The 18201-nt window shown below is 41.7% G+C and overlaps 1 protein-coding gene across 11 annotated transcripts in view; it reads right to left on the bottom strand.

The window, feature by feature from the left end:
• The window catches only part of STOX2 (storkhead box 2), a 67101-nt gene that overhangs the window by 32289 nt on the left and 16611 nt on the right, over positions 1–18201 (bottom strand). The window contains exon 1 of one of the 11 annotated variants that reach the window (XM_021397335.1): positions 10650–10716. The exons of 2 other annotated variants lie outside the window; for them this stretch is intronic. In XM_021397335.1, the coding sequence (XP_021253010.1) occupies positions 10650–10689 (40 nt within the window). In that variant the 5' untranslated portion in view covers positions 10690–10716. Of the gene's footprint in view, positions 1–1827; positions 2828–2900; positions 2940–3879; positions 4169–4189; positions 4562–10649; positions 10717–18201 lie in introns of those variants that run through there. 8 more of the 11 variants (XM_021397343.1, XM_021397341.1, XM_021397338.1 and 5 more) reach the window with 8 other exon arrangements.

Consider the following 18201-nt stretch of genomic DNA (forward strand, 5'->3'; position numbering starts at 1 on the left):
GAAAGCCTCCATTCCCAGCCCCAATTAAAAGCCTGAGAGAACGAACACATCTTGCTGTCTGCCCAGAGCTGAAGCCCAATTGCCAGTGCCGCAGCATCCTCCCAAGCTCGTGCTCTGACGGAGGGAGTCTGCATCCTTCAGTGACTGCAGATGGGCTCTGTCACTCTTTGGAGCTGGTACAGTTCCTAAAAAGAAGCATGCAGGTCGTTCTTCAATGGGTTGCTCCTAAGCTTTTATAATGCAGGAGCAAAGCCAGTGGGAGGAAGGATGGGAGTTTAAGGGGACAATGAAGAAAGCAGACAGTACATTAGTGTGCGTGTTAATAAGGTACATATGCAGTACCACTCCACTGAGGAAGCAAGCAGTTTGGGCAGTCTGAACCAAAACATATGAAAGCAGTTAAACATGTCACCACCAATACTGTTTTTAGAAGTTTACTGCTGCTTTATGAGAACCTCTTCAAAACACACATGCACAAGTAGTTTCTAGAAAGAAGGTGTAATCCACCAGGACTTGAAAATGCATGGCTTCCCAAAGTGTGTCTTGTATGCCATGTGTGGTCTGCCAAGCCTCTGCAGGAGGATTGCTTAACTTGTGGTATTGTATTTTAATTGTGGTACGACATTTAACTGAGATGTTGCACTGCAGATTTATTATGCAGCATCTGGTTTCATCTCATCCCTGACCCCAGTTTGGGGAATCTCTGGGTACAGGGATGAGATGAAAACTGACCGCAAAGCTTTCGTCTGAAAGAATAATTCACCACCAGAATTACTACCATATAATTATACCTATGTAAATCCACACTTACTCTGGAATGAGTGCATTTTTAGCCTGATTTAGGTTATACATCTTCCAAATATTACACCAATAATTGCAGTTGTATGCATATAATCCTGCTAAACTCCTCTGCAGGAACTAACTTTCCTATGACACATTAAAAAAAAAGTGAAGATGAATAATGAAATCAATTGTAATTAACAGTCAAAACAGAATACAAATTTAAATAGAGGTGGGAATGTGTCTTCCTGTTGTTCAAAAATACCCCTCCCAATGTATCAAAAAAATAAACGTTTAAAAGAAAGGAATTACTCTTTTTATTTAATAATTTTTTTTTCCTAGGTTCTGGTAACTTCACTCTTGGAGACAGAAAACCACTGACATTTAAATTACAAATTCTATTTCTCTAAAAACTTCCTGTTATGGTCAAAGGCAGAGATATTAAAAGAGCCAAGTTTGGTTCCTACTGCCATATGTTGTTTCTAATAGTCACAGCTTGTGTTTCAAAACTGATGTAGATTTGTACTTCCCTTCATCTCCATTGAGTGCTGCTGTACCCTCGGTATTTCTGAAAATAAGGATAGTCATGGAGGAGCCTAATTTTAGGCACTCGTTCCTGCAATCTGGCAATAAAAGCTCAGACCTGAATGTGAACAGAATCCATGCATGCAAGTTACTTAGTAATATCTGAAAGTCTCAGGCCTAATGTCTGAAGTTACGCATCTCCTTCATATTTTATTTTTATAATTAAGAGCCTAAGAGTCTACGTAATGGCATGAAAGTTTTACTAATGTGTCTTTCATCTCGTACCTAAGAAACTTCTGTCAAGGGTGTTTCCAAGAAATGCTTTAGTTTTGACAAAGTTATATTCTTCATATGAAGAAGAGGGATGGTAACAAGAAGTTCTTGGTTTTAGATGAAATAACTCCACTATTCAGTGTCATTTCCTCCTGATATCTTTGGAGATCAAGTATGAGAAAGCTTTGTGTAACTTCCCAGTGACATTTTCCTGCTGTTAACACAAGACCTTTCAAGGGTAGGAACAACCTTGCCAAAAATAATCACCGTGAATTTGCCCCTGACGTGCAGCCTCTGACTGTCATTCATCACCTATGCAGACAGGTATGATGCATGCGTTTGTCAGACAGCACTCCTTGGGAAGCACTAGCAGAACACCAAAAATACACAAGCACAGAGAGCTGGACAACTCCTTCCAACAGCAGTGAAGTCACAGTATAGGCCCTGTGATATCACGGCATTCTCCGTAGCAACAGCCTATGAGGTCACAAATAACAGATTATCACTTTGCTGCAGGATTAAGGGAAATAAGAGGCTGGTCAGTCAGGAAGATGGGTTTTACTTCAAATAAAGGGAATTAGGAGAATGCTGAAAATAAATGGGCTGTAAATTGTCTTTGTTCGACAAGTTCCCTTTCTTAGCTGGTACTGTAAAATAAGATACTGCTTTCTTTGACAGCTCCGAAGGAACTGAGTGAACTGGAGGCTGTTTTTTGACTTATTACACAGCAGATGAATCCCGAAACAACTTTTGTCTCTCTTCACTCATCAGTTGTGTGGTTTTGCAAGTGCAGACAGACCCCTCTCTTCCCGCTTTCTGCTAGCTACTTTCTTCACAGGTGTTCAAAGCGGGTGCTAAAAAAAAAGCACACACACGCACACACACACACAAACAAAACAAAACAAAACAAAAAAACAGAAAAGGAACAAGAAGCCTGAACACATCTTACATCAGTGCATCTTATTGCTAAGGCAAGGATCTGGGAAGATAACCCAAACTGGGATTCTATCTTCTGAAAAAAGATTGAAAACAGTACACATTTTAAGCTACGGTGCTTTAAGTATGTGTTTAAAATGCAAGAAGCGGTGATTATTTAGAAGAAGCTTCCCCAGAGAAAATGCTTAGAGTCATAGGAATCATTCTCACAAGAATTACTGTAAAAATAAAATACTTGTACCAGCAACTTCTTTACACTCTTAGTGAGTCATTTTTTTTCCAACAAAGAGGGCTTACTCTCCTGTAAATACCATCTTTGAAAGTTTTGTGACAAGCAGGGAAAGGGAGGTGATCCTGCCCCTCTGCTGTGTGCTGTGAGACCTCACCTGGAGCACTGCGTTCAGATGGGGAGTCCTCAGTACAGGAGAGATGTGGACCTGTTGGAGTGCATCCAAAACAGGGCCACAAAAATGACCCAAGGGATGGAACACCTCCCTGCGAGGACAGGCTGAGAGAACTGGGGCTGTGCGGCCTAGAGAAGAGAAGGCTGTGGGGAGACCAGAGAGCGGTGGTGAGGCACTGGCACAGATAGCCCAGAGAGGTGGTAGAAGCCTTGTCCCTGGACACAGCCAAGGTCAGGCTGGAGGGGCACTGAGCAACTGATGGAGCTTTAGATGTCTCTGTTCATGGCAGGAGAGTTGGACCAGATGGCCTTCAAGGGTCCCTTCCAAATCAAATGATTCTATGATTATTCACAGAGATCCTACACTCCATGCATGCTCGTACATGAAACCACTTTTCCCACATTTTTGTAGTAATTGCCCACTTTTCCAGACACTTGGCAACTCAGGCTGCCTATGTCTGCAAACTAACTGCATACAGACTCATCTCACATGTGCAAGAGGTCCAACACATCATGTGTGCTACCCGTGCTTAATTTATCCATCTGGGACTGTCCCAGATTTAAGATTAAAATCTAGCAAACCTAAAGCAGCCTGGTTTGTGATTTACAACAGGAGCTGTGATGCAACCATGAAGTAGTTTTACAGCATGAGAGCATCTTGCAGCTTCAGGAGAATTGTAAGGCCCTGTTCAGCTTATCCTGGCCCAGGGAGACTTCCAGCCCTGTGTGCCAGCAGCAATGTCAACTTACACGCTAGGAATGGTAGAAAATGGTGGGCAGCTTTGCAGCTGCTGATCAAGCTTTCACCTGCAGTCCTATCATAGAGTCTGGAAAACTCAGATCTCTATTTTGCAGTGGGACAAGTATAAGAATAAAAAAAAATAATAATAAACACTAATAAGAAATAACAGGCAGACCGATTATATGCTTCACAGTTTTAAATATGCTTTGAAATTCCGTACTGTGTTTCAGTACTGTGTTTTGCCCTCCAGCCCAGCAGTGAGGAACCCCGGCAGAGGTGCCTCCATGAGCCAGATGTACTCGCTTTGCCATTCAGCACTCGAGCTCTCCGGGGCTGCATTACAAACAGTGAGGCTGTGCCAGAACTAGGCTGGACCCCGCTGCTCCCTTTCAACCCGCAGTGAGAAACAGACGGCCGTTCCGCAGCCGCCTGCCGCCACAACCCGTGCCAACCCTGGGCGCCACCCGCGCTGCCGCAGCACGAAAGCGAGCACGCAGGCCCCGACGAGAAACCACCGCCGCCCGGCCCACCACTTCTGCAGCCGCTTCCCCCGCCGTCTCGCTCCGCCGCCAGCCCGGCATGCCCCGCGCGGGGCTCGGCAGCCCGTCCCCATGGCAACGCGTGGCCGCGGTCCGCCGGGCCCGGCCCGTCAGGAGTGCCCGCATTGAGCCCTGCCCTCAGCTGACAAGCAAAGCTTACCCACCAAGAAGCAACATCCACCTCGCTTGAAGAAACTAACCCTACCTTTGCACCAAACACATTCCCTGCATCTTTCAGCCACAACTAGGGCTGGCGTTTTGCCTCACACCCAAGGCCCCAGGCTTGCAGGCACCCCAGACCTGAGTCAGGTGGATCTCAAAACGTAAAAGACAATGAAGGTTTTTGTTGATTGAGTTCTTTGGGGCTGGGATGGTAAGATTTTGCTATTTGGGTTTTTCATTTTTTGGCTTTAAAAAAAAAACAACAACAAAAAACCACAAGGTGATAAAGCAGATCTCTATCCTGTTCTCTGTCATGGAGCCATCATTCCCATCTGAAGCACAGGCATGCCAGGCTCTTGGTGCTCCAAGAGGCAGCACAGCAGGAAAATCCCTTTGCACACCGCATGATGGGCCACATTCCGGAGACAAGGCAGGTCATGCCAGCCACGTGCTTCCAGAAATGAACCTGGGCAGCTGCGGCAAACAAATAGCCCACCCTTGCCCCCAGAAGACTGAACACTTTAAGTATTTTACATGACTTTTTAACCTAATGCTAATTCACGATTGGTCTTTAGGTTGAAGAATGCAAACAACAAAGTTATTCTTCTATGGCTGCTGTTAAGGAAGGCTCTACACCTGTACTAATATTTAGCCATTCTACTTGTCTAAAAATATGTCATCATCTAAATAGACAACTGGAAAAGGAATGGTTTTCGCACAAGGGTGAGATGACCAGCTACCTCTATCTTGAACAGATGCAGGAGTTTCTATGTCTCAAACACGCTTTGTAAAAACAGAGACCAGCAAACAAAACCCAAAGCTGTATGGCAAATCAGAAAGTTGCAACAACATCCTCAGTTGTTTTTACTTCTGCTTATAAAATGTTCACTATATAGGCTTTTAGGCAAGCAGGAGATTTTGTTTCCAGAGCCAAATCACAGGGTAGAAAAGGTGCTTTGCTGTGGATCCAGAGGATGAATGTGAACTTTGCTCTCAATGTGAATCAAAGGCTTTCTTTCAAGTGTAAATGGTCATCTGGGTTTTTTAGGGCTGGTCAATCTTATGGTCCGCTAGAATCAACAATCAACCACACAAGGCTGGTGGATATTTAGGAGAAAGCTAAAGCGGGGTTTATGTCAGAGTAACGTGGTGTTTAAGACATGGCTGATGCAAGCCCTAGTACAATACTGAAGGTCGGCAGTTTGCTGTGGTCAAGAATCAGCACAATGACCTCCTCCTCCTCCAGTGCTCAGACAAAAGGAGGGGAGCTGAAGAAGGGACAAGCATCCAATTAACCACTGATTCAGCCTGAAATTCAATGTTCTTCCCTTTATGATCTCACTCATCATTTGAATCACTTATGCAAGCTGCATAAACGCTTTTGTTCCAGTAGCTGACATGCAACCCATTACTGGAGTTGGCTAACTTGAAAGAAGTGATATTTTTCTGCTTGAGCAAGGGAAAGAAAAAATCAAGAAAGTAACATGGCAGGGTCATTACCAGCATTGAAAGGGAACTACCACCATTCAAGCTGGACTAAGAACTGCTGTGTGGCACCAGAAGTGCTAGGTAGGATCTCCCCTGCCCTGCAACTATACACTGAAAATGCCCACATAATTTTCTTGCCTACACGGATTTCCCACAGAATTGCTTTGGCACGCATTTGTTGTTAATATTTGAGGCCTTTAAATGTTGGCAGTCTTGTCCATCAACACAACTGGAACGCATCACTTTCTCTACAATTCAGGTATGAAGAAATGGTTCCTTACAGGGAGACATCAGCAGTCTAGCATTTTACAAGATCTGGAAGAAGGCATGTCCTGCCTCAAGGAGTTCACAGCCTACTTCAGACAGAGCCAACGTGTTTCAGATAGAATCTATGAGGCCATGCAAGCATGAGATCATTTCCTCCTTGTGATCTTTAGCTTTACATACTTATCAATTGCTCCTATTTAAGAAGTTCCTTTGCTCTTCATGATTTTATCAGTTTTGGTTTTTGGCCTTGGGACCAACCATAAACCTTTAGTTAATAAACATTTACATTTCCCTTTGTCCTCAAGTAGAGGAGGAGGAACCTGGCAAACAAGAGAGGACAAGATGAGTAGCGATAGCTTCCAGCAAAACTAGCAACTGCTCAACCAAATTGCACAATCCATAGTAGAAATGCCACAACTGTTAGCTTAAGGATAATAAACCTACAACTGAACTTCATAAGTTCTATTGGCACCTCTTGTTTGTATTCAAAGAAAATAATTAAATATGTGTTTACATATTTCTGAATATCTGAATGCAAAAGATTCCTCAGCTTTCTGCATATGCTTTCTGTTAGAAATGATTTAACTACTACCTCTACATACTAGATTTGTACAGATACTAAAGCTTTGGATTTTTCTGGAAGCCTACAGGACATTTTTGCTCTTTTTCCTTTGCGGCTAAAAAGGAAAGATTATGGCAAAGGGTAGACTAGGCTAAGCACAACTTGTTCCAGCTTTCCACTTCTCTCAGATAGTGTTTCAAAAGTGTCAACCTAAACTGAACTAACAGATGATGACCAAGCAAATTAGTTATAGCAAGAACCAAACGTGAGGCCTGGCACTGACCAGCAGTAGCTCCAAGAGGAGATGCACAAACAGCACACCTCAATTCTGCCAGCCTCCAAGAAAAGATCCAAGAAAGGTCCAGCACGCTGAATGCCAAGAGACTAATGATCAAGACTCCCTCAAGTGCACCAGGAAACAGCTTTGATTCAAAAGTAAGGGGAGGTAATGATGTCAAACACCCTTGCAGTGCTTTCAATGCCATGACATGATAGAAATGTGCCTTGGGCCAGCTTTATGCTACCCCTATGGACTAACTCCCCAGCAATTCAAATTTTTTTTTGCTATGTCGAACACAGTGGTGCAGAACTACATTGCTTATATTACCAGAGTTGACTATGCTAAAGTTAGCACTGGCCCACGTGTACAAAATGAAGTCATACTTACATCCCCTAGCATGCAGTGTATTGTAGTCATATGCTTGGCCCTTTTAGACTGTTTTTTGTTTGTTTTTTTTTAATCTAAGCATCTGGAAAACTCTGCTGAATAGCTTAAGCAAAATGGTCTCTCCCATGCCAGAAATCTTCCATTTATAACAGACAGATAGGGTTAAACAGCCAATAGATAAACATAAGTCTCTTTATTGCCCTTGAAACACTCACATCAGGGGCATACATTAGAAATGATATATTCTTGTCTGTGCTTAAAATCCTACTAGCAAACTAGGTGCTTTTAACAGGTCCATCTGGCAGCAGAACCAGTATAAACAGAACTAAACTCTCCTCAACAGCTGCATGCCCAAAATCAGTATTAAATCCACTGTTAAGACAAGCAAGGCTGTGTCTCAAGGCAAAATAAGAGGCAGTGGCACATGGCCAATTCAGGTACCAGGGCCTCCTGCTCTGTAGCCACCAGGTGTAAGAACTGCTCAGTTACCATGACACTGCACTGTCATATGGCCACCCATCACCAAAAATGACTGACACAGTCACCCCCCGACAGCAAGTCCACATGACAGCGGGAATTTCCATGGGAGTTTAAAAACGCTTACTAAATTCCATCTGGGTTTAGGACTATCAGTACTGGTTTTATCAAGACAGCAACTTCTGCAAGAGCTCACTGGAGTGGGCAAGCATCGTTTGTCATATCCAATAGATCATCAGGACTTGAACCAAGGAAGAGCACATAGCTGGAATAAACAAGGATAAAAGTAGCAAGCACACATTCCAAGAACATGCTTAAAAATAGTGCTGTTTTGTCAGAGACAGCATGTACCCAACTTCACCAGTAGTACCAAGGATCTGTTAAAATACATCATCAGCAGTAAGTGAGTTTGCAAAGGAATATGGTATATTAGACATCAGAAACCGATCGTTCTCAGGAAAAATAACAGGAAGGCAGAATCCTGCATTTCTCCACTACTGCTGGAGCATCTCCCCAAAATGCAGAAGGTTACACACAAAGAATGGCTTGACATGAACAACATCCACTGAAATTAAAATGCATCAGAAAGTCAGACTGATATTAAATACTAATTTGAGTGAGGGAGAAATACTTTGAGAAATGTCAGAACTTCCTGTTTCTGTATTCCTAAATGAAGTATTTCTTTCTCTCCCTTCAAATTGGCTTGTTCTGAAAGGCTGCATCAGGTAGAGCAATATTTGAAGCATTTAAGCAGTCAAATATGAAATAAAACAGCCTGATCCTGATGGAATTAAGCATTTCATCTGATCTGAAACTACTGTTTTGGGGATTTTCTTCCATGTGAAATTTGACTACTTTGGAGCTCTGTTTCAAATCAGAAAACAATTTCCTTTGAATCTCGAAAACCTCCACAAAATAGAGCTTCTGTCTACTAGTCGACCATATGTAAGACTCGAGTTTTACAACATGACTTTCAACATATGTCCTAACAAGAATATCCAGTATCGTATATTTCCTCATGCGAAACTTGAGAATCTTTACATATTACTTGCAAAATGAAAACTTTCTTTCAGTCTGAGCAGGACCTGAAATTGAAGCATTTTCACTACCTTCTTCTGTATCTCAATCCTTGTTCTGTTAGTTTATCTTGCAAATGCAATACTTGTCTGGCTTGCATGTGTTTATAAATATGCATGTACAGCTCAGAGTAGAAAAGCAGCAACACCATTACATCAGCCTGAACACCTGCACCATGCTGATTGAAGCGGGGAGGGCTGTCTGTTGTTTCTCTTTCTTATTGATATCTAACTTCCTAGCCTTACAAACTTAGTACTTCTTTGCCTCTAACAGGAAACACGCTGGCTGGAGATGCAAGTCTTTAAGAAAAAAAAAAAAAAGGAAAATATCTAACAAATATTTGTATAAATCTTATAATGTCATCTGCCCCAAGTGCCCATTTGTGTGGAAAATGTTTAAACTGTTCCATTAAAAAACTTACAGTCCTAGGGGAGCTTTCAGAGTTATACACAAAACATTTTCATGCAGATTGAGGGCATTAAGTACTTTATGCATGCAATAAAAAAGGTTGGAAGAAATGTTTCAAAAAGAAAGCAGGAATATTTTATGTCTGAGACAGAGATCTCATACGTCAAATTTGTAGAGAAAACAAACTGAAAAGAAACCAAAATGAAACAGTTTTTAAACTACAGAACAGATTATTTCCAAAGACTTAGTCAGCAGCATCTAATGTAAACAACTGTTGAAATAAGTTTTCTTCTAATGTAAAGTGCAAACCTATTTTGCACAGCAGAAGCTTACCGCTCTTTACGCTAAGCTATCTGTTAAGGCAGATTGACAGGAAGGATCCAAGAAAGACAGAGAGCTAGGGGAGCCCCTCACCATGTGCCACCCAGAAACCATCTTGTTTCAGCAAACAGAAAATTCAGCCAGGAAATGAGATGAAGATTGCTAACTGCGACAATGGTGCCTGGCACAGCCTTCCAGCAGGAGCAGTAGGGGCAAAATCCCAGCCTGGTTTCAAAATGGATCTAGAGCCATTTATTTGGGAAGAATGTTCTAACTCATTTGCAGCAGCAAGAGATGGGACTCAACAGCCCCAAAAGCTTGTTTCTTCAGATTCAGTAGCTGCCCTACTAGAAGGCAGCTGTGGGAAAAGCATTAGCTGGAGAGGCATCTGAATACCTGGAAGACAGGCTACAAAGGAGCAAGCATTAAGACAAACCCCTGAGGGACAGCAGGATTGCTTTGGAAATGTTTATTTTTAATTTCAAATCTTGATTTTGAATTGATAAAGAGAAGCCCCAAGCAAAGCAACCGGAATGGCAATAGTCTGGAACATGATTTCATCTTCTCCACCTTGTGAATAGCCTGTCAACTAAGGAGGATACCATAAAGCTTAGCAGCCTGGGCTTGCTGCTGGAAGAACACGAACCCACCAAAGAATGTGGAGCCAGCAGGGTTTGTCTGGTAAGGCTGGGATGTGCTGCGAAGCAGTGGGTTAAGCAATTTGGGTGAGTGAGGCAGGAGGCTCAGGAGTAGAGAGCTTGCTCCTGGGAATAAGATCTGGAGAGTCAAACCAAGCAATTCTGCAGAAGGGATGGCCAGCCATCAGTTAGTCTTTCCACCATCTCTTGCATTAAAGCCCAGATCCTCACCAGCATCATTTACTATCAATTATCTATTACCAACACAAAAGAAGAAAGCCCTATGACATTCTTACTGCCTCTCACGATGACGAGCACCTAACATCAGCGTATTTCAATGGAAATTAATGATGGATAGTGTCTCACAAAATGAGGTAGACGTACCACAGGGAATATCCCCATGCCTCTGTTGTACTGGATGCATCACTCTTGTAACAGTCAGGGCTATTCATTAACCAGTTATTAGCTGAAAAAAATAAAATGTCCGTTAAAAAGCAGCACCAGCTTTTAGAAAGTGCAGTTAAACTAAGACACAGTAAAATTTTAAGAGGCAAAAAAAAAAAAAAAAAAAATTAGCTAGAAACTTCATCCTGAACTTCTACTTTAAATAACTGGATCTCATACCTTGTAGAGAGCTGCCAAAAAATCCAGGCAAATTCTGAGCGTGTAAAAAAAAAAAGAAAAGAGAAAGAAAGAAAATGATGCATTTTCAGGAATAGCACAGATGAAGCTATGCAGCCTGTTCAGAAGAGAAGTTCTCAACTCTAGAGTTAATTTTGTGCACCCTTCTATTTACAAACCCAAAGGATGCCCACAAAACTGTACGGGTGAAAGTCGTATTTTAAATGTGTTTCAAATTATGCTTGGAATGAGGAGCTGCTTTAAGAGTTATTCATGCAAGCTATTTCCATTTGTTAAAGCCATTATCCTGATTCTCCGACTACTCTCCCTGCGCCCCCCCAAGAGAAGAAAAAAATCCAACAAAGAACAATTTTAAAGTATTGATGTGACAAATACCAGACTCCAAAACACAGATTTAAATGTACTTGAACAACGCACTTAAAACTCTCATCCCAGTACCTTACCTCTTCACATGAACTTCCTGAGCTCATTCAGAATATAAGCACATGAAATTCACAGACATGGGAAGAACTATCCAGCCCTCATAAGGAGATAATAAATCAGTGTTAACTTTTTGCTTTCAAGATGGCTCTCAATGGTTGCTTCAGTGATCTTGATTTCAGCCCTGTCCCAATCGTGGCATGTTCTGCTCCAGAACACACACAGATTAGAAAAGGTTTGCTTAAGATTCACAAAGAAGATAAAAAGAACAATAAAGAGAGGTGTTCACTATGATGTCTGGAAGGATGGGAGGGAGGCACAGGAAGGCCGGGGGAGGGCTGGGGCAGGAGGGAGCAAAGGAGCAAAATGTCAGTTTTTAAATTCCTGAGAGAAAATCATGTAAAGTATTAGTTAAATGGATGTGGGTTTTAATTTTTTGAAATTTAAGCTGTAAGAAGACTAAAAAGATCTAAAAGAGAAAGTGAGAGAGGGGTTATCTCTACTAAGGAAGTTCCCAAAAGATGCGGATGCTATCTTTTATGAAGCACTGGCATTTGCAGAGGAAAATGTCCAGAAAATGCTTTACCTCCAAAAAAAAACCTGAACAAGACTATGATCAAGAGGAGACCTAAAAGCAAGCAAACAAAACCAGCAGAACAGTCAAGCTGGTTACCCAGACTGAAGAAGCAAAACTAACAAGCTCTCCACTTGACTGCTATGCAGTCAACGGTCAGGCCAAAGCTTTAGGACTGCATCCTTCCCAGTTCCTACCTCGTCTTCACAAGGCCCCAGCAGACACTGTCCTGTAGGAGACTGCTTTGACCATCCATTCCTGCAATGCCTGCTCTCACTTCTGCACAGCTGAATCCAGGCCTGTTCAAAAGCAGGGCAAACCTCACTCCGCACGCCAAAAGATACCCAAAAGGATACACCTGACTTCTCCTGAGCCCTGAATACAAGGAGAGCAAGCACTGTGATTCCAATAAATGTTCTCAAGTGATCCACATGACCAGCAATGAAGGAACAGCCCTTCATGACAGAAGCCTGAGGCTGGCCCTCACTGCTAAACAGGCTCAGCATCCTGAATACATTTTCCATGCATCTATTTGAACACAGACGTGACTTGCAGGCTCAGGGCAAGGCAGCACTGGATGTAGGGTGGAACCCACAGACTTCAAATGCTGCTTAGCGCTTCCAATCATGAGACAAACAAGTGCAGAGAGGAGGGATTCCTACACGGACGACTGCAGAAGGCAGCATACCTGGCAGGCAGCAGCTCCCTTCTTTCAGTTCCGTGACCTGCTATCCAAGACAGATTCCCAAGAACTTACTTTCTTGGTTGTCTCTCTCTTTCCACTCTCAGGATGTAATTAAGGTTCAAAGCGAAGAAAAAAGGGGAACCAGCTCTGTGTCAGCGATTAGCTCAACATCCTGTTAATATCCACTCGTAATCTCTCCCAGTCTTGGCATGTATCACCTGAGAACTCTTCCTGAAGAAGCAGCTTAAGGCATTTTATGAGACCCTAGGTAGATTAATTTTCCAGTGACTGCCTCAATGGGTTACCAATCTCCTCCATTTCTTGGTATACATTCAGTTACAGAGGCAACAAATAACATCTCCTGTGAATATATAGACAGGTACTATACATCCACAAGCCCCGTTCTTCTCATACCAGGGCCTGTATTCCCCACGTGAGGACTATGAGCTCAGTTAGAACTGAAAAATCCTATTTTCCCATGAACTAGGACATTCTTCACTTTATACATTTAAAGCACAATTCAGCAGCTAGAATGACCTCAAAAGCCTTATTCTGATTTTTTTTTTTTTTTTAATTCCAGTTCTTCAGCTTGTTAGCAAATCAGGATAGTTTGACAGTCTATGGGTGTCAGTAGGCAAAGTAATAGGGAAGCATGCAGGCAATTTCCCGTTTTGCCTTAAGCTCTCCCAGTGTCTTGGAAAGACAGAGAGATTAACACTAAACCACTGGAGTGAAGCGATCTAAAAGCTAAAAAGAACATCCTTGCTGCTGACAGAACAAGGTCTATATCAACAAAATTTTATTCCATTTACATTTGTACTTTCAAATACACACAGGTTCCCACTACTGGACAATGGTTGAAAGACAGAAGGTTAAAAATGACTCCTACTTCTTTTTAACTTTTTTGTATTTCTTTAAACAAAAACCAATTCACTTAAAGAATCATTTCTGGACAGTGTTTTTAACTCAGCTGTTTTGCATGTAACTATGAGGATAAGAAAGATAATGGCTTTGAAGCAAAAAAAAAAAAAAAAAAAAGGAATTAAAATGAAAGCTCCCAGAGAATGATTTATTCCACACTCCTCAAATTCCAAAGTTAAGTCTCTCTTGCAAACTGCAGTTAGTAATCTGAATTGTTCTTTGGTGCACTTTTATTTCTCTGACAAAATTTATTGGAAGTATAAAATGTAGAAAAATGTTTCACTCTGCACATATTTTTCACCCCTTTTCTCTTGTCCTCTGAGGACACTGTTTAGATCCTAAGTCTTCAAGGCATTTCCTATACCTTATTTTCCGTGCCCAGCACAATGGCACTCCTTAGGCACAATTGCAATGCAAATAAATAATAATGGTAAGAATAAATCAGTCTCTTCTCAGTTGCACACCACACACACCAAGTGTGGTGAAATATTCTTGCGCGTAGAGCCAAGATCTGAATTTCTGGTCATGGCAGGTCATTGTCAATAGAAGGGGAGACCTGGCTTGTGTTGGACTGGGATTGAAAGGAAGGGTCAAGTCCAAGACTTACCCAGCAGAGGTCAGGCTGAACCTAAATTTTTCCATCATGGCTTCTAAGAAATTGTCTCTTTAGGTCTTTCTTTCCACGACATTTCTCTTCAGAACCAACCAAGATTTTTTACAATGTGATGGATACCTACGAGTTACTGAGAAAAGTTTTTAAAGAATAAAGGCTCAAGTCTGTGGGCCAAAGTATTTCCCAAAAAGACTGAGACAAAACAAAATATCTGTCTCAATATTTTAAGGCCTTGGTACTACCTTGAGGCAAACATGTTAATGTATTAATGCAGTGAAAAAATAATAAAAGTTTGTTGTAGAAGTGTCAATAAAACATTGTACTTGATCTCCAAGAATATTTGAACTGGTTTGCCCAGAGAAATTAAGCACGTTAAACGCATGTAAAGACACGTATTCATAATGAAAATATACATGGGGAAATCAAGAAGGTTCTCAGTTTGTCAACTGTCCACAGAAGCAAAGCAATAACATCACACATGTTATTTGTCCCACAGCTCAAGGAGCAAAAGACAGATGGAAAACACTTCAAGGAAGACAGAGACAGAATAAAATAAGTCTGTAGTGCGCTCCTACAGATGGAAAAAAATAAAAAATAAAAATCTATATAGGTCCACACTGCTATATAGGTCCACACTGCTTTCACTTGAAAATGTGGAAACACTACAAAAAAAATCAATCAAAGCAGATACAGAGTTCAGCACTACAGTACACAGTGTTGAAATAAACAACATACAAAATGAAAAAAGCACAGAAAAATAAGAAGACAGAAATTGCTGAATTATAAATAGAAGCGTGTGCACGTCTGTGATATGTATGACTGCAAGTAAAAGTGAATCACTTGTTGAACAAACTTTTTTTCCAGCGTAAGTGTTGGATGCATGAGTTTCTGCACAGGTGAGAAAGACTTCTGCACAGGCAAGATGTTTTATACCATTCCTTATGACAGCTAATACCAGACTATTGCAGACAAAGGTCATTAGGCCCTGAATGTTGTCTAAATCAAGGCATTAGGCACATTGCGCAACACTCAGCATAGCAAGCTGCGATGCTTCATTTCACAGAAGGCATCAGAGCTGTTATGCAGCCACTATCTTGGTACATAAGGAAGCAAAGCACTTTAAGTGTAACTAGGGCAGAGGTTGTCTGATCTCTGTTTAAAACATATACATTTAAAATCCAGTGTACTTTACTGTTGCAGGGCAGACATCCAGCACATCAGGTTACCCTCTCCTTGCTGCCCACACAGGGAACACCAAGCTTGATGAAGGAAACTCAACTCCTTTGGGCTCCCACCACCTTGACCAGACCTGTGAAGGATTTGATTACAACCACATTCCTCAAGGACCATTCTCCGTCAGGCACCTTAAGGAGCTACCAATCTGTTCTTCTCACTCCACATTAAGCGGACAAATCCAGACTAAATGTTCCCAATGACTATATTTAAAGCGCAACTAGATCTGTTTCACAACCTACACTGGTACTTACACCTTGACTGAAGGTTGCTTTCACGTGTTGGCTCTGCAGAGTTGAAAAGAAAACTACCCACTTTCAGGGAAACGTAATACAGAGTTCCAAAATCAATGCTGTATTCCTATATAGATAAAATTATCTGCATTCCTATAGCACACTCACAAACTATTCCGCTCTGAATAAGCAAGAAAAACTTGGTCATGTAAAAGATACTGTAAGGATGTCAGAAAGAGTTACCTTCTAAACATCCCTCACACTGTATGCAGCTTCTAGAGCATACAATTTCTACAAGGATGGAAATGATCACATGTGCAATCCTAGAGAAATAGCCAGAAGAATTACATTTATTCATTCAGCAACAGTTTGAAATACGGATGAAATTAAGTTCAAAATGAGCTGTGGCACGAGCAGTAGATACTGCCATTTCCCTTTAAATACCTTTTCTGCCAAGCAAGAATCAATTACAGTGGCTGAAAAAGCTGGGGCATTCTCCCGTGTGACCAGAAAGCCATCTACTAGAACTTGGGATAAAGTCAAAAGGAAGACACAATTTAGGACATGAAAACAAGACAGACACCACTACTGCTCCTCCAGACACAGCCCATTCATGTAGGCATCCAGCAGACAATTTTGCTTCCGTGGTATGCCAGCCACCCTTGTTCCATCTCCCAGCTAGTGATTAATCACTCTTCAGTAGAGCAATTCATCCAGCCCTTGGAAACAGTAAGACACTGTGGGAATCTTATGTTTCTGAGTGCTTTCCTCTACCAGTGAAAATAAAAAGAGTAAAGCCACATGGAACCTTTATATCGTATTTCTGGTTGCTGAAGTGAAGATAGTATTTCTGACTAACGAAAGATAACCAAGATCTTGTCGTAGAGAGAGGGAAAGAAAAAAGCATCTTCATATTAGCCACTTAGCTGCCACTCAGTACTTATCCCATCATGTACACGGTCCTGTCAAAGCTCCTTCCATGGACATGAAGCGCTTTCAAAACCAAACACAGAACAAACGTCATACAAGGAGCACAGTTATTTTGTGGCGAAGCGTGCTCAGCCTCGGCTGTGCTTTGCCAGCCATGGAGCTGCCTTCTTGTATTCCGCTTTTTCAATTCTATCATCCAACGCACTGCTGCTATCACCACTTTGTCTTCCTCCACGTGCTTTGAGACAGCTCTTGCTAAAAACTAGCTGCAAAGTAAGATTTATTTATATGGCCAAATTACCCCACTTACATGAAAGCACTCATCAAGCTTGCTCCAGTAAGCTGAATTTACAATAATAATAAAATAATGAGAGACATTCTCTTAGGCACATCTGAAACTGGGTGCTAACTATGATATGCAGCCCTGGCTAACTGGTGCAGTTCCGCCCTCTCAGGAGGCAAACTGCACAGGATTGAAGAGCAGTTTTTTTTTTTTCCTCTGATTTGCTTGCTTTTGCTATTCTTGTCAAAGACGAGTGTCTTTTACATGCACTATTCCCCAGCTAAAATTCCAAAATTTGCTTTAGTTTTGTTTTAAAAGCACTTTTTGTGCACAAATACTCGAATCCACTTGAGAGGAATGGCTTGTATTCACGTGAGGTCAGAATATAATCTTCAGAGATCTCTTCCAACCTAAATTCTCCCACTCCAGTATGAAGATGGTCAGTCGGATGCCAATTTGTATACTGGAGGCAGAGTGAGTAGCCAAGACCTGCATGGTTCTATTGAAAATACAGATCAGTTCTCAAGCTAAACTTCTGATGCCTGTTATGCAATAGTTAACAGCGATCAATACCAAGTCTCAGGTTTGCAAACTCTGATGCACCTGTATCCTGTGACACACACTATCCTCTTGGGTGTGTTAATGATAGCAGCACAATTAAGCAAATGTGCAGAAACTGGGCCTTAGTCCTATCACTTATGCATATCTTTTCAACAGAATATTTATAATGAAAATGCCACAGTCAAATCTAAGTACAGTTCCTGTTATCATTCCTAATGCATCTTTAGATTTTGCTAATGATGTTATGGGGTTTGTGCATGTTTGGAATTTTCTCATTTGTTTTGCTGGCAGGACCAGAGAAGTCCAGGGCTGAGAATGGTGGAGTGGTGGTGTTCTCAAGGACCACACAATAGAGCAGTGTTTCCTAAAGTAGGTTATGTGAAGGACAAGCAGAAAGGCACAAGAGGGAGGGGTGGTTGCAGAAAATATCAATGATGTCATCCTTAGGATGAGTAGATCTTTGAAAATGTATAGCAGCAATTTACTTTTTAAGTGGGAGCCATGCTTCCGAAAGTTGGGAAAATCCAGATCTATCATAGTGTTCCCCTGCACAACAGAATCCTGTTAAGCAAGTGGTTCTGCAAATGTGGACAACCTGGTTATAAAGGGCCATGTGCTTAGCCTTTGTCTTAAGCCTATGCCCAGATGACCCATTTTGCACATTTCAACCAAGAATAAAGTGACCTCATTTTCAAAAGTGCTGAGCACCAGCTGTTCCTATTGTGTTCACCAGCCCCACGATAGGTTCCTGTTTTGAAATTCTTGGCCTCAAAAGAATTTTGAGGCAACAGAGTGATTACATGTTCTTCTACTTACCATATGCCTATTTATTTTAGTTCAA

The sequence above is a fragment of the Numida meleagris genome, chromosome 4, assembly GCF_002078875.1.
Source record: "Numida meleagris isolate 19003 breed g44 Domestic line chromosome 4, NumMel1.0, whole genome shotgun sequence".
Lineage (NCBI taxonomy): Eukaryota > Metazoa > Chordata > Aves > Galliformes > Numididae > Numida > Numida meleagris.